The sequence below is a fragment of the Salvelinus alpinus genome, chromosome 5 (genome assembly GCF_045679555.1).
Source record: "Salvelinus alpinus chromosome 5, SLU_Salpinus.1, whole genome shotgun sequence".
Lineage (NCBI taxonomy): Eukaryota > Metazoa > Chordata > Actinopteri > Salmoniformes > Salmonidae > Salvelinus > Salvelinus alpinus.
Window position 1 is genome coordinate 60155343 of NC_092090.1, and position 25787 is coordinate 60181129.

The 25787-nt window shown below is 43.1% G+C and overlaps 1 protein-coding gene across 2 annotated transcripts in view; it reads right to left on the reverse strand.

Moving 5' to 3' along the window:
* col27a1b (collagen, type XXVII, alpha 1b) overlaps positions 1–25787 on the reverse strand; it is a 155849-nt gene that overhangs the window by 59358 nt on the left and 70704 nt on the right. The window contains exons 14-18 of one of the 2 annotated variants that reach the window (XM_071402507.1): positions 4376–4420; positions 3566–3619; positions 3367–3411; positions 2800–2853; positions 2629–2682 (exon numbers count right to left, since the gene is read on the reverse strand). In XM_071402507.1, coding sequence (XP_071258608.1) covers positions 2629–2682; positions 2800–2853; positions 3367–3411; positions 3566–3619; positions 4376–4420 — 252 coding nt within the window. The remainder of the gene's footprint in view (positions 1–2628; positions 2683–2799; positions 2854–3366; positions 3412–3565; positions 3620–4375; positions 4421–25787) is intronic. The other variant, XM_071402508.1, reaches the window with a different exon arrangement.

The window sequence follows — 25787 nt, forward strand, 5'->3', positions numbered from 1 at the left end:
AACATGTGAGTTAAGAATTAACATTATGACTAGGTGACCACGAGCTGCAGCCAAGGTCCGATTAGTTGTAACCCCAAAACACAACACGAGGTTGAAGGCGACAAAGGAACCTTTTAACAATCTATGCTACGGATGAGTAGTTGTGTCTAAAATGATGAATTCAAGCAGGACCTCCCGGTTATTCTCTCCAAGGAATCATGTGTCTACACTGCTTTCATTCCCACGCTGGAACCACTTACAGTGGGGAGAACAAGTATTTGATACACTGCCGATTTTGCAGGTTTTCCTACTTACAAAGCATGTAGAGGTCTGTAATTTCTATCATGGGTACACTTCAACTATGAGAGACGGAATCTAAAACAAAAATCCAGAAAATCACATTGTATGATTTTTAAGTAATTAATTTGCATTTTATTGCATGACATAAGTATTTGATACATCAGAAAAGCAGATCTTAATATTTGGTACAGAAACCTTTGTTTGCAATTACAGAGATCATACGTTTCCTGTAGTTCTTGACCAGGTTTGCACACACTGCAGCAGGGATTTTGGCCCACTCCTCCATACAGATCTTCTCCAGATCCTTCAGGTTTCGGGGCTGTCGCTGGGCAATACGGACTTTCAGCTCCCTCCAAAGATTTTCTATTGGGTTCAGGTCTGGAGACTGGCTAGGCCACTCCAGGACCTTGAGATGCTTCTTACGGCGCCACTCCTTAGTTGCCCTGGCTGTGTGTTTCGGGTCGTTGTCATGCTGGAAGACCCAGCCACGACCCATCTTCAATGCTCTTACTGAGGGAAGGAGGTTGTTGGCCAAGATCTCGCGATACATGGCCCCATCCATCCTCCCCTCAATACGGTGCAGTCATCCTGTACCCTTTGCAGAAAAGCATCCCCAAAGAATGATGTTTCCACCTCCATGCTTCACGGTTGGGATGGTGTTCTTGGGGTTGTACTCATCCTTCTTCTTCCTCCAAACACGGCGAGTGGAGTTTAGACCAAAAAGCTCTATTTTTGTCTCATCAGACCACATGACCTTCTCCCATTCCTCCTCTGGATCATCCAGATGGTCATTGGCAAACTTCAGACGGGCCTGGACATGCGCTGGCTTGAGCAGGTGGACCTTGCGTGCGCTGCAGGATTTTAATCCATGACGGTGTAGTGTGTTACTAATGGTTTTCTTTGAGACTGTGGTCCCAGCTCTCTCCAGGTCATTGACCAGGTCCTGCCGTGTAGTTCTGGGCTGATAACTCACCTTCCTCATGATCATTGATGCCCCACGAGGTGAGATCTTGCATGGAGCCCCAGACCGAGGGTGATTGACCGTCATCTTGAACTTCTTCCATTTTCTAATAATTGCGCCAACAGTTGTTGCCTTCTCACCAAGCTGCTTGCCTATTGTCCTGTAGCCCATCCCAGCCTGTTGCATGTCTACAATTTTATCCCTGATGTCCTTATACAGCTCTCTGGTCTTGGCCATTGTGGAGAGGTTGGAGTCTGTTTGATTGAGTGTGTGGACAGGTGTCTTTTATACAGGTAACGAGTTCAAACAGGTGCAGTTAATACAGGTAATGAGTGGAGAACAGGAGGGCTTCTTAAAGAAAAACTAACAGGTCTGTGAGAGCCGGAATTCTTACTGGTTGGTAGGTGATCAAATACTTATGTCATGCAATAAAATGCAAATTAATTACTTAAAAATCATACAATGTGATTTTCTGGATTTTTGTTTTAGATTCCGTCTCTCACAGTTGAAGTGTACCTATGATAAAAATTACAGACCTCTACATGCTTTGTAAGTAGGAAAACCTGCAAAATCGGCAGTGTATCAAATACTTGTTCTCCCCACTGTATATGGCTGATTAGCCGTCATCAGAAGACCCCTCTTTCAGAACAAGGGAGAGGAACCAGACCACTAAGAGAAAGGACACTGCCATTGTGTGGAAACAATGGAAAGTTACAGAGAGTTACACCCGGTAACAACAGAAGTGTCACCATCAGTGGAGAAGTCATAACTCGGTCCACGAGGAGATACCCCATCGGAGACCTTCGAAACGTAATTACATCATTATATTCTGACCCATAAGAGCGGCAGTTCGGGGCAAGGTTAGGGTTAAACTAAGGATAGTTTACAAATGTACCTAAGTGTGCTTTTCTCTCATGCACTCTCTTGTTTGAAATCCCCATTTTGTGTAACAAGTGTCATATTGTGTTGGCCTGCTAGGGACCTGTTTCATTGTACTAAGTTCTAATCAATAGCCTAGACTGTGTGTATGTGTATCTTATTTATCATTTTAGCTTGTTAGTAAATAAATAATCAACTCAATTGGTGTGGTACAGACTTATTTAGTGGGACTCGGGTTTGTGCAGATTCCCAGATTATGCGACATTCAGAATGAGACTGTAGAGGAAATTAATTAATTAGCGACTGTTGTAAAATCGATATTCTGATATTCATTAAGTTAATTTGGGAAATAGAAACTCAATAAAGCCAAACTTTCCCATGGTGCCCCAGGTTACTGAGTTAATAATTACCTGATTAATTTAATCACGTAATTATGAACAGTTAATTATTCGATGAACAGCAGTCGTCACATTAATCAATCCAACGCCACGACAGGTTAATGGACTCACCTGTTGCCCTGGTTTCCCTTGAATACCTAGCAACCCAGGTGAACCCTGGATACCCTGTAAAACAATGAGAGCACTTCTGTGAAAAGAAGTTATCCACAGTTAAAACCCAGACACAAAGACTCAGACGACAAACATCAGCACCATCTGTCAGGTGGTAGTGGAGTGAAATACCTTGTCACCTTGGAATCCATTCTCTCCTTGCTCCCCTGGAAGACCAACTTCACCCTGAAGAATGAGACAGGTTAGAAGGTTAAGAATACACTAACAAATGTACACTATAAATCCTCATTTCTATTGATGAGTACTATAGCCAGCTGTGGGCATGAGGCAGATCCAGTATGCCCAGTAGGCAGCTCTAGGGATGTCATCTGGTGACCTGTCGACTGCATAGGAGCACTGCACATCTGCCATTGTTATACACTTGCTGTACTCAGCAAATATGTGAATTTTTACTAAGAAAAGCACATATGTCACAGTAGCTTATACATATATGTGATACATGGAGCACATAGCAAGCCCAAGCTCTAAATTTGCAGTGATTGATGATGAATGTCACCTTGTAGGCTTCGGAAAGTCTTTAAACTGTTCCTGAATCAGATTTCTAGAGATGTCTGTAGTTTTACCACATGTAACCTCATCCCCAGAGAGCCAGCTAGTGGACGAGACTATTTGGCATGCATAATTTGATCTGATGGTTTATTTACGTACAGTAGGCTAATAATGAGGTATTCAGATCACCTTATCACCTTTCAGTCCTGGTTCTCCTGGATTTCCTGGTACCCCCTGAAATTTAACCAATCACTGATGAGCAAACAGGCCTGGTGTTGCCCCGAGAGAAACCCCTCTTGAGATTATGACACCTCCTGCATTGTATTACGCTTACAACATTTTGTAACAGCATGTACAGTAGACGTGAGTAAAGCAGTAGGTCAGTTACCTTGAGTCCACATGGTCCTGGCAAACCCATCATCCCTACAGGACCCATGTCTCCCTGCCACCAACAACACACAGAACACACACTTAGAACACTGTAGACGGAAATGCAGACCTACAGCTGTAGGACAATTATGTCACACACATTCCTAACATATGTATACAGTAGTTAAGTTGAATGATAGAGCAAGAGTATTTCTCCATGTTCTTAATGGCAACATTTGGGACCTATATTTATCTGTTTATCATCAACAAGACAAATTATAAACTGGGTGGTTCGAGCTCTGCATGCTGACAGTCGTGGTATATCAGACCGTATACCACGGGTATGACACAACAGTAATTTTTACTGGTCTAATTACATTGGTAACCAGTTTATAATAGCAATAAGGCACCTCTGGGGTTTGTGTTATATGGCCAATATACCATGGCTAAGGTCTGTATCCAAGCAGTCCGCGTTGCGTCGTGCATATGAGCAGCCCTTAGCTGTGGTATATTGGCCATATATCACACCCCCCCCGGGCCTTATTGCTTAAATATAAACAGGCATCCCCAAACCAATCAGTGTCCTAGAGAGTGCAGTGGAGCAGAGAGTGACGGTGCACAATTAGAAAAAAAAGTGCTATCTAGAAGCACAGAGGGTTTTACATGGAACCACGAAATGTTCTACCTGGAACCAAAAAAGAGTTCTACCTGGAACCAAAAAGGTTCTACCTGTAAAGAAAAAAGGGTTCTCCTATGGGGACAGTCAAATAACACTTTTGGAACACTTTAATTCTAAGAGTGCACATGTCACATGGCTGTTTATACTCACAATGAGCCCGGGAACTCCATTAGGACCAGGGGCTCCCAGCTCGCCCTGAGAGAGAGAGAGAGAGAGAGAGAGAGAGAGAGAGAGAGAGAGAGAGAGAGAGAGAGAGAGAGAGAGAGAGAGAGAGAGAGAGAGAGAGAGAGAGAGAGAGAGAGAGAGAGAGAGAGAGAGAGAGAGAGAGAGAGAGAGAGAGAGAGAGAGAGAGAGAGAGAGAGAGAGAGAGAGAGAGAGAGAGAGAGAGAGAGAGAGAGAGAGAGAGAGAGAGAGAGAGAGAGAGAGAGAGAGAGAGAGAGAGAGAAAGAATTTCTCTCTAAGGTTATAGGCTCTATTCTAAACAAACACAGGGAGAAGAGAGGCACAGTGTTCCTTACGCTTCTGGGAGAAGGAAGGGGATAGACCCTAGCTCTCAGAATGTGTGTGTTGGTGTGTGTTGTCCCCTGTGGCCCCCCCTGTTTGTGTAATCTCCAGCTCCCATCTCGCGGGTCAGGCCAGGCTAATGAAAGGGGGGCTGGCGCGACACACAGAGAAGGGCTTGTTGTCCCCGGTAACTACCCCACTGCTACGTGTCATGCCGACATCCTCTCCAGGTAGAGAGAGAGAGATACTTGATCTGTGAACTGAAATAAAAAAGAAAGCTGAGCAAGCTTGGAAAGAGCCAATTTTAGAAATCAGCAATAGAAAATCTAAATGGAGATTATATACCATACAGATGTCTGCTCTTTTAAAGGCAAAGGAAAAATGTTAAAAGTAAAGTAATGAGAGAATCACCCGAGACCTTGGTGGCAGACTTCTCAATACTATAGGGGAAGAAAACCACAATAAATGTCTTATTTCATACTGAGAGCCCCTCAGCCTGGCACCCTGTTGTGCACGAAATACCCAAAACATTGAAAAGGCAGACAGATAACAATTAATGAGGACAAACTGCCACTGCCTCACCGTTAACGTCAATCATATCGGCACCATCGTGGTCCAGGGAAAGCAGCCTGAGGAAATTCCAGGAAGACTTATAGTCCCTAAGAGAAGAAGCAAAGGAGCAAGCAGCCTCTCCACAGACCACAATCCAGGAGAAGACAACCCCTCCAAGCTCTGACAGCAGACTCGTCTCTCTAAGACTCTCCTCCGACATCAAATCTTTCAGAAAGTCCATCTGTTCTAGAAAGAGACTTTTCTGAGTTCAGGGAGAAATCATTGACCTGCCAGAGCAGAAGCAGTCAAGAGCTGACAGAGGAAGACACCAGCCTGGTGACTCAGGGGAAACAGCAGCCCAGTGAGATCAGGGAGCTACAGTCAGCCACTAGAGAACTGGAGGAGGACAACCAGGCCCTCAGAATGTAAGTGCGTCGCCTGAGAGAGATAGTGGCCACCACTGTCGATCACAGCCACTTGCAAGACCTACAGAGAGAGCTACAGGAACTGAAGGAAGAGGTCATCAGGCACCAGCCCGGCCACACTGCCAGGGAAGAGTCATCAAGCTCTGGTGCCCCACCACATACACTGCCATGGAGTTGCTCTCAGAGGACATTCAACCTCATCACTTCTATGACCACCTCAGCAAGAACAGAGTCAGGCTCTTCACAAAAACCCTGAAAGACACTGCCGGGGACAGGTCCCCCTCCAATACCCACACCAAGCCCAGAGATTCTAATCAGCACTACAAGAGTCCCAGGGCCCCTCAACATCCAAGGAGCCACAAACTATAGGGAGCGCAAATTCCCACTGGCCCCAGTCACCATGCTGCTCCTGGTCCTCATGCCCCCCCACGAGTCATCCCTGACAGAGCACCCACCCAGCCAGCTAAAACAGGCAGTACAGAAGTTACGCAGTAGTGACTACAACCAGAGCCAGATAAGAGACCTGTTGCTGTAATCTGCTTTAAGATACGCATACTGAACTAAAAACATACATCCACTACAGATGTCATCCAGGGTAAAGTACTATATGATATGTAGCCTTTTTTTATTGTTTAATTATTAAAAGTTTACACCTAACTATTATTTTATCCCCATAACATGTTATAACACATGATAACACCCACAATGATAACAAATTGGTTCACATATTAAGCATTCCACTGTTAAACACATAAAGGAGGATTTGAAATATAGCATCCTTAAGGATAAGCAGCTATAACATTCAGGTTTGTGGTCTTCAAACTTTGGTGTGAAAAGCACAGACCCAGACTTTGTAGGTACTCTAAAGTTTCCTGTTTCAGCATGACAATGCCCCCGTGCACAAGGTGAGGTCCATACAAAAATGGTTTGTCGAGATCGGTGTGGAAGAAATTGACTGGCCTGCACAGAGCCCTGACCTTAACCCCATCTAAACACCTTTGAATTGGAACACCGACTGCGAGCCAGGCCTAATCCCGCAACATCAGTGCCCGACCTCACTAATGCTCTTGTGGCTGAATGGAAGTCCCCACAGCAATGTTCCAACATTTAGTGGAAAACCAGCAAAGGGGGGACCAACTCCATATTAATGCCCATGATTTTTGAATGAGATGATTAACGAGCAGATGTACACATACTTATGGTCATGTAGTGTATATACCCTCCACACATTTGTCCCAAAAAATGTCCACCAAACTCACAAAGGAAAAAGATTTGCCTGTTTTATAGACTTTCAAAAAGCCTTTGATTCCATATGGCATGAAGATATGTTCTTAAAACTCATTCAAAGTGGTTTAGGAGGCAAGGTATATGATATTATTGATGTGATCTATAAGTAAAACCAATGTTGTATAAAGTTGTCAAGAAAATAAAACTATTCTTTGGTCAGGACAGAGGAGTTAGACAAGGTTGCAATATTAGTCCAACTGTATTCAATATTTATATAAATGAACTGACTACCATATTAGAACAATCTACATCTCTGGGACACCCTCAAATTAAAGTTAATTGTATTTGCTGATTTATATGCTGACAAAATTATTACAAAATATATTTTCCCACAATTATATTACTCCTGTCTGAACAGACATAAATAAAACCATTAAAAATACTACAGCAGCAAACATTATTTACTGTAGCCACAGAGGATCAATAGCTTCTACAATATTGCTGTGGATTAAGTTTTATTACAAGCACTTACAGTCGTGAAGGCAGCAATTTGGGCAGTAAGCGTGACAAATATATACTGAACCAAAAAATATAAACGCAACATGCAACAATTTCAAAGATTTTACTGAGTTACAGTTCATATAAGTAAATCAGTCAATTGAAATACAGTAAATTCATTAGAACCTAATCTATGGATTTCACATGACTGGGAATACAGATATGCATCTGTTACCTTAAAAAATATGTAGGCCGTGGATCAAAAAAACAGTCAGTATCTGGTGTGACCACCATTTGCCTCATCCAATGCGACACAATTCCTTTCGAATAACGTTGATTGTGGCCTGTGGAACTTTGTCCCACTCCTCTTCAATTGCTGGATATTGGCGGGACCTGAAACACGCCATCGTACCAATCAATCCAAAGCATCCCAAACATGCTCAATGGGTGATATGTCTGGTGAATATGCAGGCCATGGAAGAACTGGGACATTTTCAACTTCCAGGAACTGTGTACAGACCCTTGCGACATGGGGCTGTGCATTATCATGCTGAAACATGAGGTGATGGCGGCGGATGAATGGCACAACAATGGGCCTCAGGATCTCATCACAGTATCTCTGTGCATTCAAATTGCCATTGATAAAATGCAATTGTGTTTGTCTGTAGCTTATGCCTGCCTGCCCATACCATAACCCCACCACCACCATGGGGCACTCTGTTCATAACGTTGACATCAGCAAACCGCTTGCTCACATGATGCCATGCTCGTGGTCTGCAGTTGTGAGGCCGGTTGGACATATTGGACATACTTCCAAATTCTCTAAAACGACATTGTAGGTGGCTTATGGTAGAGAAATGAATATTCAATTCTCTGGCAACAGCTCTGGTGGACATTACTGCAGTCAGCATGTCAATTGCACACTCCCTCGAAACATCTTTGGCATTGTGTTGTGTGACAAGGTGCACCTGTGTAATGATCATGCTGCTTAATCAGCTTCTTGATATGCCACACCTGTCAGGTGGATGGATTATCTTGGCAAATGAGAAATGCTTACTAACAGGGATGTAAACAAATTTGTGCCAAATATTTGAGAGAAATAAGCTTTTTGTGTGAATGGAACATTTCTGGGGTCTTTTATTTCAGCTCATGAAACATGGGACCAACACTTTACACTTTTGTTCAGTGTGGCCATAGACTGTTAAACTCAGTGGTACACCACCGATGGCTGCCAGTTCTGACGTGAATGGGAACTGCCATCTATGGATTATATTTATTTGGTTTGTTGCGGCTGTCAATCTGTCAAATGCCTACTGCTGAAAAGAGAAGACCAATCTGTCCGTAGAAGCCAACAATTTTTTTCACAACTTTTGAGCGATTCTGAGCGAACAGCACTGTTTTTCAAAGTAGCTTATCTAAAGATGGCTATTGGCCCAAGTGCATCGGCCATCACCGGTGAGTAGCCTAGACTTCATCTTCATCATTGGGTGAGTCAGTGTCACTGGAAAGTTTATTTTGTAGCCTACTGTGGCCTAAATATGTGTATACATATATATATGTGTGTGTGTGAGTGTGTGAATATATAATTGTATGTATGTGTATAAATATATATATATACTGTATATATATACATACATTTGTGTGTGTGTGTGTGTGACCCGTGCCAGGAAGCTAGGCATGTGTCGCACATCACTACTTCACAGGAGAGTCATTTGAACGTAAATACTGTATATATTTATTTTATCAAAAAAATTGTTTTTTGGCAGAAATGCCTTCTAGAACATGTGAACTTTCATGTGCCTTAATAACAAACTTCAAATACAAATAAAATTGTTAAATTAAGAGTCTGTGGAAAAAGACTGGGACCTTCCTGCTAGCCATGATTGGCTAAGATAATGGATGCGCTGGACATGCCGAGAGAAGTTTGGATTGGTCTGCCATGTAGCATGCTTCTGTCTATAACATGAGCTGCTCAGTATGTGTAGATGATCCTGTCTCCTGTGGCTTTTTTGAACGATATCATGAAGAATTGCAAAAATGTTGCTAGTGCTTTCAACATTTCTGACCTGAATTTAACAGGCGCTATCGACAAAGGTCAGTGGGAAAAGGTTGTGATGGACTACTTTCTGGAGGGCGATCGTGCCATGCTGACTCTGTCTGACTCTGAAAATGAATCAGACGATGAGGAAACCCCTGATTTTAGGTAAAAACATTTTAAAGTGAACCAGACATTGTAGAGTCTTCAGATGACAGTGATGGGAAGAAACGGCGATCAACAGTGTTGTTGTCACCATTTGCATTAATAGTTATAGCCTAATGTTTGCTAGCTAGCTAACATTGAACCTAGTTGGTTAGCTTTAGCTTAAGCTACCTGCAGATTCATGCATGGTGTATGGTAGTATGGGTTGGGATTATGGGTCCACTATGCAAGTAACCATTTAACTGTAATGTTTACACTTCCTGCATCTTGTGCATGTGACAAATAAACATAGATTTGATTTGCTATAGCGTGTGTTTACCAGAGATGGTAATGTGAAGAACAACATGACCTGCATCAAAGTCTGATTAGGATATAGGCCAAGGACTAGATAAAGGGTATTTTTACCACTACTTTTTGCTACTACCTTCAACACTTTTACTCTTAATATTTGGATGTTTACTACACTACCTTACTCAGTGAATTTAGCACATGGCCTCACACGTGAATCCTTAAAGAGATGGGTGGGGCTAAGGCTTAAGAGGGTGTGAACTATGCTGCATGGGTGTAGACAAAGAGGTGCTCTCTAGTAGGTGTACCAAAACATCCACAGGCCATTTTCTAGTCTCTACTTTCATGTAAATAAATAAAAATGTAATGTTGCTACATATGACCGAATCAAGATGGTGGATCACATACAGTACCAGTCAAAAGTTTGGACACAGCTACTCATTCAAAGGTTTTTATTTATTTTGACTATTTTCTACATTTTAGAATAGTAGTGAAGACATCAACACTATGAAATAACACATATGTAATCATGTAGTAGCATAAAAAATGTATAAACAAATCAAAATATATTTTCCTTGATGACAGCTTTGCACACTCTTGGCATTCTCTCAACCAGCTTCACCTGGAATGCTTTTCCAACAGTCTGGAAGGAGTTCCCACATACTGTATGCTGAGCACTTGTTGACTACTTTTCCTTCACTCTTTAGTCCAACTCATCCCAAACCATCTCAATTGGGTTGAGGTCAGGTGATTGTGGAGGCCAGGTCATCTGATGCAGCACTCCATCACTCTCCTTCTTGGTCAAATAGCCCTTACACAGACTGGAGGTGTGTTGGATCATTGTCCGGTTGGAAACAAATGATAGTCCCACTAAGCGCAAACCAGATGGGATGGCGTATCGCTGCAGAATGATTTGGTAACCATGCTGGTTAAGTGTGCCTTGAATTCTAAATAAATCACTGACTGTGTCACCAGCAAAGCACCCCCACACCATCACACCTCCTCTTCCATGCTTCACGGTGGGAACCACACATGCGGAGATCATCTGTTCAGCTACTCTGCGTCTCACAGACACGACAGTTGAAACCAAAGATCTCAAATTTGGACTCATCAGACCAAAGAACAGATTTCCACTGGTCTAATGTCCATTGCTCGTGTTTCTTGGCCCAAGCAAGTCTCTTCTTCTTACAGTTGATGTTGAGATGTGTCTGTTACTTGAACTCTGTGAAGCATTTATTTGGGCTGCAATCTGAGGTGCAGTTAACTCTGCTGCAGAGGATAAGTTCATTAGAGGTAACTCTGGGTCTTCCTTCCTATGGCGGTCCTCATGAGAGCCAGTTTCATTATAGCACTTGAGGATTTCTGCAATTGCACTTGAAGAAACTTTCAAAGTTCTTGAAATGTTCCTCATTGACAGACCTTCATGTCTTAAAGTAATGACGGAACCTTTGACTGGTACTGTATATATGGCGCCAGACCAGGTTTTCCATAATGAAAAATGTGGCACCTGACATTTGACCTGTAGCATTTTAATTTACCAGACATTTGAGAAATTTACTGGGTGCTTAACCTGATTAGGGCGTCCACCCACAGTGCTCAGAATGACAGAAATCACATTTAGATTATAGTAATTCATCTTAATAGAACATGCAAGTCGAGGATGCCACAAAGTCCGTCCTTCAGATGCGCACTTTGAAGATGTTAGAATAACAGTCCACATTTAAATTTCCTCAGCCAACAATACGAGTAGCGGACAGCAAAATCACTAGCCTATGTCAATCTACTGTCCCCGATAGTAGAAAAGTTTACCTATTCTATTGGTCAGCTTGTCGAGAAAAATAACCTATTTCAAACAGACTCTGGGACAGTTGTGGGACAATAGATCCCAAATTCATACAACTAGTTGGCCTAGGATACATAAAAAAAGTTTAAAAGCAATGAGTCTGATGCCTAAGATTAGGACATTTAGCTTAAATTATTAGGCCTATTTCTTCACATTATAAGTGCAGCAATGCACAAATGCGGTATGCTAATGTTTTTTCATAGTACAATTAGCGGGAAAGAAAGTGTGTAGACCAATAAGTGTGTAGACCAATAAGCATGGGTCAAATGTTTTTCCATCGACTGGTTTTCCATCAAGAATAGGCTAAAAAGCATTATTTCGCAATGGGATTTTTTTCTTCTTATCCTGAACAATTGGCCTGTGTGCCAGTTTTATTTATTGGCTTTTCAATTTTTTTATCTGTCTAAAGCCGGCTATTACCTGCTAACGGAAACCATGCACCAGACAAGTGACCGGGAACATTTTAACTTGTCGAATATTTGAGAATTGGATGGATAACCCATTAAGCCGTCCACCCACACAGCCAGTGCCATCAATATATTAGGGATATTGGCCAAATGATATGGCATCCACTGTATGATATGAATATTTAAAAAATCGAATATAAAGAAACAGAAGCTTAAGGCGTCAGCATGCTTCACTATGCCGACGAGGGGGCGTAGACTTTGGCTAATGAGTTCGGTGTGCCTGAACAGTCGAAAAAAATCCTTGCTAAAGTCATCAAAATGTCGTCATAATATATGCACGAACTGTTTCACCCCAGAGAGAGAGAGAGAGCAAGAGAGAAAGTGAGAGAGCAAGAGAGAGAGAGATGCCGGTGGCATGCTACAAAACCAACATGCATTTATTAATCATTGTCAGGCTACTGATAGGCTACTGTGTCTGCTATACAGATATAGACGTACAGAAGGTGGCTAATTCGTACATTTTAGATCTGAATATTTTTTATAAAGATAAGCATTATATTGTTCAATTATAGGAGTAACTCTGGTAGGCCTAAAACATTCTTCCTCATCTCAAGTTCAACTGTTGGAGTCAGTTGGAGGGCTGACCCACACTGCCTTCATATCATAGGTCTGCAGTTTAATAGGCTAATAGCCACACCACACCAAACCTTCACAAAAGTTTCTAAACTTTATTGAGGTAACATCAAAAATAAGTCAAGGCAATGACTCCCAAAGGGGCACAGTGGTCTAAGGCACTGCATCTCAGTGCATCACTACAGACCCTGGTTTGATCCTGGGCTGTATCACAACCGTCCGTGATCGGGAGTCCCATAGAGAGGCGCACAATTGGCCAAGCGTCGTCCGGGGTAGGCCGTCATTGTAAATAAGAATGTGTTCTTAACTGACTTGCCTAGTTAAATAAAAAAAATGTTTATAGGGAAAATATGAAAAACTTCCTTTGGCCAAAGAAAATGGCCCAACATATTGAAACAAAACACTTGCAAACTGGTTTAAACCTTCACAAATGTCACGTATACTCCCTCTCCGGTGCTCGAGGTCGTCAGGCTGCTCATTATTACGCACACCTGTCACCATCGTTACTCGCACAAGTGCATCATCAGACTCACCTGGACTCAATAACCTGTCTGATTATAAATGTCACTCCCTTTGGTTCTTTCCCTAGGCGTTATTGTTTCTGTTCCGTTGTTTCATGTCTGTACGCTACTCTTGTTCCTTGTGTTATTTATTATTAAAAGCCACTCCCTGAACTTGCTTCCCGACTCCCAGCGTATACTTTACAACAAAGAAGTTTTGAACAGGCTATATTTCAGTAATTACCAAGAAAGGCTACTGCCTACCGTACCCAACAAATGACAGCAATAGGCTAATTATATTTATTTTACAGCAGGCCTACTTAACTATCTTAAACTAAATACGGAAAACACAATTCAAAAGACAGATCAAACTTAATTTAGCGAACGGAAATGTCTCAACAGAATGAAACAAAACAGGTTCTGCATAGGCTATTTAAAGAACTGGTTTAGATTTTTTTTTTTAAATAGGCTTAAAATAATATCAATGATATACAATATAATCATGAAAAAACAAATTACTATAAATACGAAAACCTTTATAAATTAAGTTCCAAAATTGCATCCTACCTGAAGAGAGTTGCGCATGTGGCCATCATGTAAATTATGTAAACTGCATGAAATGTGTTTATGAAAAGCCACAATTTTTTCCACATCCTGCAAAAAAAATTCCCCCATGTATGGAAGTCCTAAAAACGCGTCTGCTCAACGGTAAGCTAGAAAAATGTGATTATAGATGCATGTAATGCGTTACTGTCTGTAGGGCAGAACTTGGGAGATTCCCCATAGCACTTGAGAAAAGAGCTACCAAATTCTGGTGACCCTAAGCAACTGGCCCAAAAGCACCAGCTAAATTAAACTATTCGACCACAAATAACAGAATTCCAACAAATACAAATCTCTAATCAAAATGCATACACTAATCATTGGCAAAACAAAAGAAGAAGAAAGACTATGTAAGCACTGTGGGTTGGGTGAAGTACAGAATGAGCCACACTTCCTAGTCCACTGCCCAAAATTTAATTAAAGAGTTGCAGGATTTTTGGAACTGCCTGTTTAGGAGAAAATCTGCATTTTGTTAAAAGAAAATGTAGAGACGGTAGATCTTGCTGCAGATTATGTCCAGTTCTGTCATAATATAAGAGAGACAATAGCTTCAGCCATGTCATACACATGAACCCTTGTATATTAAATGTGTCAATTGTTGCTGTTTGTTTACTTTTTTCACAAATGATTTTACAAGCATAATTTTTTGTTATTGATATATTTTATTATTTTTGCTCAAACATATTGATAATTTATGTGATACTTCATATACTGTACATTCCTCTGGCAACAGTGGCAACCACCCATTCATGCCAATAGGCATTTATTGAATTGAGAGAGGGTGGGGGGGGGGGCTTTTTCGAAAAGGGGAGATAGATGTTACAGAGAGGTGTTACAGACCAATTTTAAAGTGTGGTCTTCCGGAATCCTCCACCCTCCTCTCCTCTTCTAACTTCACTATGAAGGAGAGGTTATTCAGCCAACTGGAACTTGCCCTCTCCTCGGTTGGAAAGACACATGGTGTTGGAGAGTTCCGCAGAGGTCAGCCAATCACAATATCACTATACAGCTGCCACTCAAGGAGATGTCAGGGTCAAACTAAGAGAGCAAATGTATCTGTACATTTGTACAGGACCGCATGTCTCCATGTCAAACTAGGATATTGTGTGGATAGAGTGGGATTAGATCTAAGGAATTGCTTTGGTGAAGATATTATTCCCCTTTTGACCCTTCTGAAGTACAGTATCCGCTTCGTTGCTTGGAGGGGAAAGTTCCCCTACTGGCCTACAGACAGCATGTCCATCAGTGAGCTGATTTTCCCAGTCGTCCCCAATTCAGCTACTGAGAAGTGCATGGGAGTGCATACTGCTCTAGAAATAGCCTACAATACCTATAAACATACTTGGCATGTGAGTACTCAGTAACACTTCATTACAGTGTTATAACCAATGTTCCCTCAATTTTTCATCACTGAGCAAATTTCAAGTCTGCTGAGCGCAAACTTGATCGTTGCAAATGAAAATTCTGTGCAACTTCCAGTGCATTTACTGTGAACACAGGCTGTACCCACATTAAACTAGTTTTAGCAATGGTCAATTAGGCGACTGTGGCTATTTGATCATAATGTAGGCCTACCAGAGTGGCCTACCATCAAAAACAATGGAGAAAATGCATCCAATAACACTTTAACATGAAAATAGCTGTTTTGTCGTTCAGCGTACAGTAGCAGCCAATGTGTGGTTTTCAATGTAGGTCTATATTCCATGAGACTTTTGAAAGAAAAACATGCAGGGCTTGACATTAACCTGTTTATACACTTATACACTTCAGACGGAGGTGACTGAAAATGTTGTTGTTTGATGCAAGAAACCACTTTACAAAATAAAATGCATCATTATTCCCATAGCACTATTACAGAGAATCAGACAAATTATGCTACCCTTAGCTTATTCAAGCCTGTCTCAAAATACAACACTGCCCCTTTAAGACAAAAAGAGCTCTTTATCTGACTTGCTTTTCAAAGATGTCTAGAAGAGCACACATTTTTTTATCTTGTAGGAAGCAATCCCTCCCCCATTGTTGACTACAAATGATCTATAACTGGGCTAATAACTCACTAACTAGCAAAGGATATGAACACATGTACAAATGTGCACACATCGCTACAAGTAGCTCTCGCTTTGATCTCAAAACAAGCGCATCTACTCACGACCACTGATGCTGTAAAAACAGTCCAGTTCAAAGTGAATGGCACAGATCCATATATGGCAATGGTCTATTTGCATATAGGCCTACTGCAGCTCTGATTGGTTATGGTGCACCGGTATGTGTAGAGAACGTGCCTGAGTCGTGCCTGTCAATGCAATATATATGCCTTTGTTATATGTTATATACTGCGTGTTTGGCCCTGTCCGGGGGTATCGTCGGACGGGGCCACAGTGTCTCCCGACCCCTCCTGTCTCAGCCTCTAGTATTTATGCTGCAGTAGTTTGTGTCGGGGGGCTAGGGTCAGTCCATTATCTGGAGTATTTCTCCTGTCTTATTTGGTGTCCTGTGTGAATTTAAGTAAATCTCTCTCTCGTTCTCTCTTTTTCTTTCTCTCTCTCGGAGGACCTGAGCCCAAGGACCACGCCTCAGGACTACCTGGCCTGATGACTCCTTGCTGTCCCCAGTCCACCTGGCCGTGCTGCTGCTCCAGTTTCAACTGTTCTGCCTGCGTCTATGGAACCCTGACCTATTCACCAGACGTGCTACCTGTCCCAGACCTGCTGTTTTCAACTCTCTAGAGACAGCAGGAGTGGTAGAGATACTCTGAATGATCGGCTATGAAAAACCAACTGACATTTACTCCTGAGGTGCTGACCTGTTGCACCCTCTACAACCACTGTGATTATTATTATTTGACCCTGCTGGTCATCTATGAACATTTGAACATCTTGGCCATGTTCTGTTATAATCTCCACCCGGCACAGCCAGAAGAGGACTGGCCACCCCTCACAGCCTGGTTCCTCTCTAGGTTTCTTCCTAGGTTCTGGCCTTTCTAGGGAGTTTCTTAGCCACCGTGCTTCTACACCTGCATTGCTTGCTGTTTGGGGTTTTAGGCTGGGCTTCTGTACAGCACTTTGTGACATAAGCTGATGTAAGAAGGGCTATATAAATACATTTGATTGATTGAATATAATCCTACTCCGATGCGTTCTGTCTACAAAATCTCTTGTATAGTTAGTTTTGCATACTAAGTCTTGCACAGTTAGTTTTGTTTTGGTATGTTGCATTGAAAGTGGATTATACTGCGTTGATTCGATCACAATTCCCACAGTAAAGGTAAACGTTGATAGTGCTACGAACGGGGGAAACTCTATAAAGTTGACTGAAGTTCAAACTCATGCTTCTCTGCCCGCACTGATATTTCTTCTAAGTGGCAGTCCCTGGGAGCTAGACAGAACATTAGATATAACATATGTAAAACTAACAACATGAAACTGGTGGTAATTGCAGTCTGTAATTACAGAAATGTAACAACGAATGCTTGTTCAAGTTCCCGATAGCAACCGAATGCACATTGTTTTCAGTCTGCACAAACCACATTGATGATACCCAGGTACCGGTTGACCTTTCATTTGAAATGCATGGAAGCTTATGAGCGCTATTGCAAAAACGAGGGGTTTACATATATATATTTTTTTAAATAGTTAAATAATTGAATGCTACATTTGACTTTGAAAGCAACTGTAGCTAAGGAGGGCAGGGCTTGACAACGGGTGAATTACTTTATTAAGCATCAATCAAACATTTTTAACACATTAACTTCTTATGGCTGCATCCCGCTACCGGGATCGATATGACAACAGCCAGTGAAAGTACAGGGCGCCAAATTCAAACAACAGAAATCTCATAATTAAAATTCCTCAAACATACATGTGTCTTATATCATTTTAAAGATAATCTTGTTGTTAATAGCCACATCGTTTCAACAGAAATAATCATCATAAATGTAGATGATAATACAAGTTATACACATGGAATTATAGATATACCTCTCCTTAATGCAACCGCTCTGTCAGATTTCAAAAAAACTTTACGGAAAAAGCAACCCATGCAATAATCTGAGACGGCGCTCAGAAATATAATAAAATTAGCCGCCATTTTGGAGTCAACAGAAACCAGAAAATACATGATAAATGTTTCCTTACCTTTGATGAACTTCATCAGAATGCAGTCCTAGGAATCCCAGGTCCACAATAAATGCTTGATTTGTTCAATAATGTCCGTTATTTATGTCCAATTAGCTACTTTGGTTAGCACGTTTGGTAAACAATTCCAAAGTCACAAAGCGCGTCCACTATAACGTGACGAAATGTCCAAAAGTTCCGTAAGAGTCAGTAGAAACATGTCAAACGATGTACTGAATCAGTCTTTAGAATGTTGTTAACATACATCTTGAATAACGTTCCAACCGGAGAATTAGATTGACTTCAGATGAGAACAATCTAGGGGAGGGTCTGGGTGGGCATCTGTCCGCGGTGGCGGCTCCGGCGCAGGACGAGGACACCACTCCACCATTGTCTTTGTCCCCCTCCTTAGCGTCGTTTGAGTGGCGATCCTCGCCCCCGACCCTGGTCTAGGAACCTTAACAAAGGTCCCCCCTAGATAGAGGAGATAACTCAGGACATAGAGGTAGCTCAGGACAGAGAGGTAGCTCAGGACAGAGGGGCAACTCCAGACTGAAGAGCAGCTGCGGACAGAGAGGCAGCTCTGGACTGAATGGTCGCTCCGGACTAGTGACAGCTCATGACTGGAGGGCAGCTCATGACTGGAGGGCAGCTCATGACTGGCTGACGGCTCTGGCTGCTCATGGCTGGCTGAAGGCTCTGGCTGCTCATGGCTGGCTGAAGGCTCTGGCTGCTCATGGCTGGCGGAAGGCTCTGGCTGCTCATGGCTGGCAGAAGGCTCTGGCTGCTCATGGCTGGCGGAAGGCTCTGGCTGCTCATGGCTGGCGGAAGGCTCTGGCTGCTCCTGTCTGGCGGACGGCTCTAGCGGCTCCTGTCTGGCGGACGGCTCTAGCGTCTCCGGTCTGGCGGACGGCTCTAGCGGCTCCTGTCTGGCGGATGGCTCTAGCGGCTCCTGACTGACGGGCGGCTTTGAAGGCTCAGGACAGACGGGCGGCTTTGAAGGCTCAGTACAGACGGGCAGCGCAGGCGGCGCTTGGCAGACGGACAGCTCAGACGGCGTTGGGCAGACGGGCAGTTCAGGGGCCGCTGGGCAGACGGCAGACTCTGGCCGGCTGAGGTGCACTGTAGGCCTGGTGCGTGGTGCCGGAACTGGAGGTACCGGGCTAAGGACACGCACCTTAAGGCTAGTGCGGGGAGCAGCAACAGGACGCACAGGACTCTGGAGGCGCACAGGAGGCTTGGTGCGTGGTACCGGAACTGGATGTACTGGGCTGGAGACACGCACCACAGGACTAGTGCGTGGAGGAGGAACAGGGCTTTGGAGACGCACAGGAGGCTTGTTGCGTGGTGCCGGAACTGGTGGTACCGGGCTGAAGACACGCACCATAGGGCTAGTGCGTGGAGGAGGAACAGGGCTCTGGAGACGCACAGGAAGCCTGGTGCGTGGTGTAAGCACTGGTGGTACTGGGCTGGGGCGGGGAGTTGGCGCCGGATATACCGGACCATGCAGGCGTACTGGCTCCCTTGAGCACTGAGCCTGCCCAACCTTACCTGGTTGTATGCTCCCCGTAGCCCGACCAGTGCAGGGAGGTGGAATAACCCGCACTGGGCTGTGTAGGCGAACCGGGGACACCATGCGTAAGGCTGGTGCCATGTATGCCGGCCCGAGGAGACGCACTGGAGACCAGACGCGTTGAGCCGGCTTCATGGCACCTGGCTCAATACTCAATCTAGCCCTGCCAGTGCGGGGAGGTGGAATAACCCGCACCGGGCTATGCACACGTACAGGAGACACCGTGCGCTCTACCGCATAACACGGTGTCTGCCCGTACTCTCGCTCTCCACGGTAAGATCGGGAAGTTGGCGCAGGTCTCCTACCTGACTTCGCCACACTACCCTTTATCCCCCCCCCCAATACATTTTTGGGCTTGACTAACAGGCTTCCTACCGCGTCGTCGTGCTGCCTCCATTCGCCGGTATCCCTCCTTACACTGCGCCAAAGAATCCCAGGCGGGCTCCGGCTTTCTCCCTGGGTCGATCGCCCACCTGTCGATCTCCTCCCACGTAGTGTAGTCCAGATTTTGCTCCTGTTTCCGTGCTGCCTCCTCATACCGCCGCCTCTCGGCTTTAGCTGCCTCCAGCTCTTCACGAGGGCGGCGATATTCTCCAGGTTGAGCCCATGGACCTTTACCGTCCAGTATTTCCTCCCATGCTTTCCCCCACGCCGCTTGGTCCTTGGTTGGTGGGTGATTCTGTAACGGCTGTTTCCTCCTCTTCTTCTGAATGGGAGGTGTAGGGATCGGACCAAAACGCAGCGTGTTGTGAAGACATGATGAATTTATTTAGACAAGACGAACACGAAATACACTTGAGAAATTACAAAACAAAAAACGACGTAGACCGACCTGAACATGAGAACTTACATATAAACGAAGAACGCACGAACAGGAACAGACTAGACAAACGAAACAGTCCCGTGTGGTAACAAACACTGACACGGAAGACAATCACCCACCAACAAACAGTGTGAACAGCCTACCTTAATATGGTTCTCAATCAGAGGAAACGTCAAACACCTGCCCCTAATTGAGAACCATATCAGGCAACACATTGAACCCAACATAGAAACACATAACATAGACTACCCACCCAGCTCACGCCCTGACCATACTAAACAAATACAAAAACAACGGAAAACAGGTCAGGAACGTGACATTATGCCTATGCTACTGTATCCTAATGTAAGCTACATGCATTGGCTATAAAACAAATACTGGCATGGGATAAAGGATAACATAATTATATAAATGCATATCAAACAGGAATATATGTTCAATGAAATGAATACAGTATTGTCATATTATTGATACCTTTCTCTCTCCTTGCCGGGGATTAGACAGATGAACTGTAGTCACCGGATTCCCAAGCCCCAAAAAGAAACGTGAAGACATCAACACTAAAAGTTCAAATGTTTATTGGTTTTCCTGTGTCTGTGTATGAGTCCTTAAAACACAGTCCATTGTACAAAATAAGTCATTTCCAAGTGAGGGATATAAAGGAGATTAACCTCCAACATTCCTAAATTGTTCAGTACATGAGGGCAAATTTAGTCTTGACACCCATATGTTTTTTTTATAGACAGGACAGGAGTTTACAGGTTTTTGTTCCAGCCCTTGACTAAAAGCATAATTCAACACATTTTTGTCTATATTGAAGACTTGCACACCGTGCAATCCGCTGGGACAGAAATCACGTCTGTATTTTAGAATGAGCTTTACAATGTCCTGACAAATCTGCATTATAAAAAATAACATGGGTGAATCCATTTCTAATTTCAGTGCTGGTTCAAGTCGTTGAAGCCACAATTACCTTTATTAATGTGCAATCGTTTTGTTAACAGTTTTGTATATTTTTAGGTTTGGTATAGTTGTTTACAGTAAAAGTAGAATAACTTAGCCTCTAATTTTAACTAGTAACACCAACCCCAATGGTGCAACACAATAGGGGATGAGAAAGTGGCAAGAGAAAGTTAGCTAACGTTAACTAGGTAAACAGACACTGCATGCAGGTAGCTAGCACAATAGACTCATCACCAGAATTCACTAATAACTTGGCTGGCTAAACAAAACATAGTTGGTTGTATTTCCTACTTTTTTTTTATCAGATGATGTTAAAATGTCTTACTTCCAAATGAGTCGAGCAGGAGTGTTTTCTCCTGGCAAGCCACATTACATTTTTTTATTTAACCTTATTTAACTAGGCAGGTCAGGCAAGAACAAATTCATATTTTACAATGATGGCCTACTCTGGCCAAACCCGGACAACACTGGGCCAATTGTGCGCCACCCTATGGGACTCCCAATCACGGCCAGATGTGATGCAGCCTGGATTTGAACCAGGGACTGCAGTGACGCCTCTTGCACTGAGATGCAGTGCCTTAGACCGCTGCGCCACTCGCCAATGCAATGGAGTAAAATGTGATTACAGTCACTCAACAGTTTGAATGAAAAATTCATATGACAATCATTTGTTGAACATTTTAACATAATTTGCTGAATAAATAAAAGTTATACCTACATTTCGCAAAGTTATTACTTATTCTTCAGGAATATGTTATCCCAAGCGGGGACTTCTGTCCGACATTAATTATGATTATTATAATATTTTTTTCTCTGCACCGCTAAGTGTTATGGGATAGCTTCCCCGACTAAGGATACATGGGATTGGGACATGCCAATTTTGACGTCCTGCCTAGAAATCCTGCCTCACAAGGAAGCATCCTTACTTTCGCCAGCTAATGTCTCGTTAAACCATCAATACGCGCTAAATTCACCCACACAGCTGATCTCAAGTGCAACCATTATTGATCACCTCATTATCGCTCCCTAAAAGATGATGCCGGTGTCCTGCTTGCAAGTCTTTCAAGATATGTTCGCCCTCTGGTTGGTATTGTCATCTCAACTTATGTCATAGCCTAATGGAGACCAATATCTATCTTGTGTTATTAAGATATATAAAATGATGGTTGTTGATGTGTATGGCTGCATTTCAGATAAATGTTTGTACATTCGAATGTTGCAGTAATAGGACCTAGGCCTAGTATTTGAGCGAGCGAGAGAGAACATTATTTTGATAGCAAGCCCTGATCCCAATTGACTGCCCTCACATGGGGAGAAAGAGAACTGCTCATTTTCAGCCACTCACGAGGCTGATCTGAATTTCCTGATGGATCACGCAAATTCTCTGCGAAAAAAGAGTGATCAAGTTAAGATCCGACATCCGTATAGGACTAGTCAACAACATTATTTGGATATGAGTTAACAGAATAGGAACTTTTAAAAGTGAGATTTTCACTGGGAAGTTAGTTTAAGGCATCACGTCAAGATCTGCCCATCTGCGCAATGCGCTCGAAATAACAACAACCTCGAACATGCCCACAATTTGTCTTTATACTGACTCCTAGTGACAGTGTGCAAAGAACCGGGATCAATAAGAAGGCAATGTGCAAAATCCAGACATAAGAGATTGCTGCGAAATAAACAAAGTGTGGTAGAGACAAAAACGTACAACCAGGAGGGAAACATATACATTAACTATAAGTCATTTTTAAATGTATAATCTGGGATGACACCCGTATGGTAGACCCCAGTCAGAGAGGTTGACGTATATCTGATCTGTTTTTGTAAACTCAACCAAGTTAACCCAGATTATACACTTTTGGGGTTAACTAGTTAGCAACAATGTGGAGATTTTAAAGAGTGTACATTTACGGGTTGGTAATTAGAGCCTAGTGAGCCTTCAACCTTTCTAATCTTGGACACCCAGTGCAACTGTCCACAAGAGATTACAACCTTGTGAAAGTTGTTACTGAATCGGATGCTGAGAGTAGAAACAAAACACTAAATTGGTGAATTTAGTGGAAACTTGCCCACATGTAAAAAGCATGGTAACACGCATTTGTTGTACAACTCTGTAATTATCGACTGTAACAATCACAAGTTACATGCTGTTTTTATAGTGTAACTATGAATTATTACGTTTAACTACAAAACTTATAGTGTAATTACACATGTTATAGTTATAGTGTAATTACACATGTTATTACATTTTAATAAGGACCCCTTAAAATGTAGTGTTACCAGGTACTCTATGTCTCTAAGCATGTCAATGAATGAGCATACGTATGAATGTGCAATGATCCAGATATCACTGAGTCCACAGAAAGCCAAGTTAACAAACAGATCACCGACCATTTCGAGTCCCACCGTACCTTCTCTACTATGCAATCTGGTTTCCGAGCTGGTTATGGGTGCACCTCAGCCACGCTCAAGGTCCTAAACGATATCATAACCGCCATAGATAAAAGACAGTACTGTGCAGCCGTTTTCATCGACCTGGCCAAGGCTTTCGACTCTGTCAATCACCGCATTCTTATCGGCAGACTCAATAGCCTTGGTTTCTCAAATGACTGCCTCACCTGGTTCACCAACTACTTCTCAGACAGAGTTCAGTGTGTCAAATCGGAGGGCCTGTTGTCAAGACCTCTGGCAGTCTCTATGGGGATGCCACAGGGTTCAATTCTCGGGCCTACTCTTTCTCTGTATATACCAATGATGTCACTCTTGCTGCTGGTGATTCTCTGGTCCACCTCTACGCAGACGACACCATTCTGTATACATCTGGCCCTTCCTTGGACACTGTGTTAACAAACCTCCAAACGAGCTTCAATGCCATTCAACACTCCTTCCATGGCCTCCAACTGCTCTTAAATGCTAGTAAAACTAAATGCATGCTCTTCAACCGATTGCTGCCCGAACCTGCCCACCCGCCTAGCATCACTACTCTGGACGGTTCTGACTTAGAATATGTGGACAACTACAAATACCTAGGTGTCTGGTTAGACTGCAAACTCTCCTTCCAGACGCACATTAAGCATCTCCAATACAAAATTAATCTAGAACCGGCTTCCAATTTCGCAACAAAGCCTCCTTCACTCATGCTGCCAAACATACCCTCGTAAAACTGACTATCCTACCGATCCTCGACTTTGACGATGTCATTTACAAAATAACCTCCAACACTACTCAGCAAATTGGATGTAGTCTATCACAGTGCCATCCATTTTGTCACCAAAGCCCCATATACTACCCACCCCTGCGACCTGTATGCTCTCGTGGGCTGGCCCTCGCTACATATTCGTTGCCAAACCCACTGGCTCCAGGTCATCTAGTCTTTGCTAGGTTTAAGCCCCGCCTTAGCTCACTGGTCTCCATAGCAACACACACCCGTAGCAAGCGCTCCAGCAGGTATATTTCAATGGTCATCCCCAAAGCCAACACCTCCTTTGGCCGCCTTTCCTTCCAGTTCTCTGCTGCCAATGACTGGAACAAATTGCAAAAATCACTTAAGCTGGAGATTTATATCTCCCTCACTAACTTTAAACATCCGCTGTCAGAGCAGCTTACCAATCACTGTACCTGTACACAGCCCATCTGTAAATAGCACACCCAACTACCCCATATTATTATTTAATTTTTTGCTCTTTCGCACCCCAGTATCTCTACTTGCACATCATCATCTGCACATCTATCACTCCAGTGTTAATGCTAAATTGTAATTATTTCGCCACTATGGCCTATTTATTGCCTTACCTCCCTAACCTTACTACATTTGCACACACTGTACATCGATTTTTCTATTGTGTTTTTGACTGTACGTTTGTTTATCCCATGTGTAACTCTGTGTTGTTGTTTTTGTCGTACTGCTTTGCTTTATCTTGGCCAGGTCGCAGTTGTAAATGAGAACTTTGTTCTCAGCTGGCCTACCTGGTTAAATAAAGGTGAAATAAAACATTTAAAAATGTAAAAAGTCCAGAGCTCTTTCATGGTGTGGAGGGCTGTGGTATACATGATCAAAGACCAAACAGTGAATGGCTTGTGGCATATAACTATGTAACTAACGGTAACACTTAATAACTAACTATGTAACAAAGTCTCAGACTGGAATCATTATCCGCTCAGGACTCAGGAGTAGAAATCTTCAGGTCTTACTTCCAGAAAGAAACAAGTAAGTAGTAATCAAATGCAGTGCGAGGTCTACATATTTTCAATTCATCAAGTGTGACTTATGTTTAGCATGTCTTTCACCATACACATTTTGTGTGTGTGTGTGTGTGTGTGTGTGTGTGTGTGTGTGTGTGTGTGTGTGTGTGTGTGTGTGTGTGTGTGTGTGTGTGTGTGTGTGTGTGTGTGTGTGTGTGTGTGTGTGTGT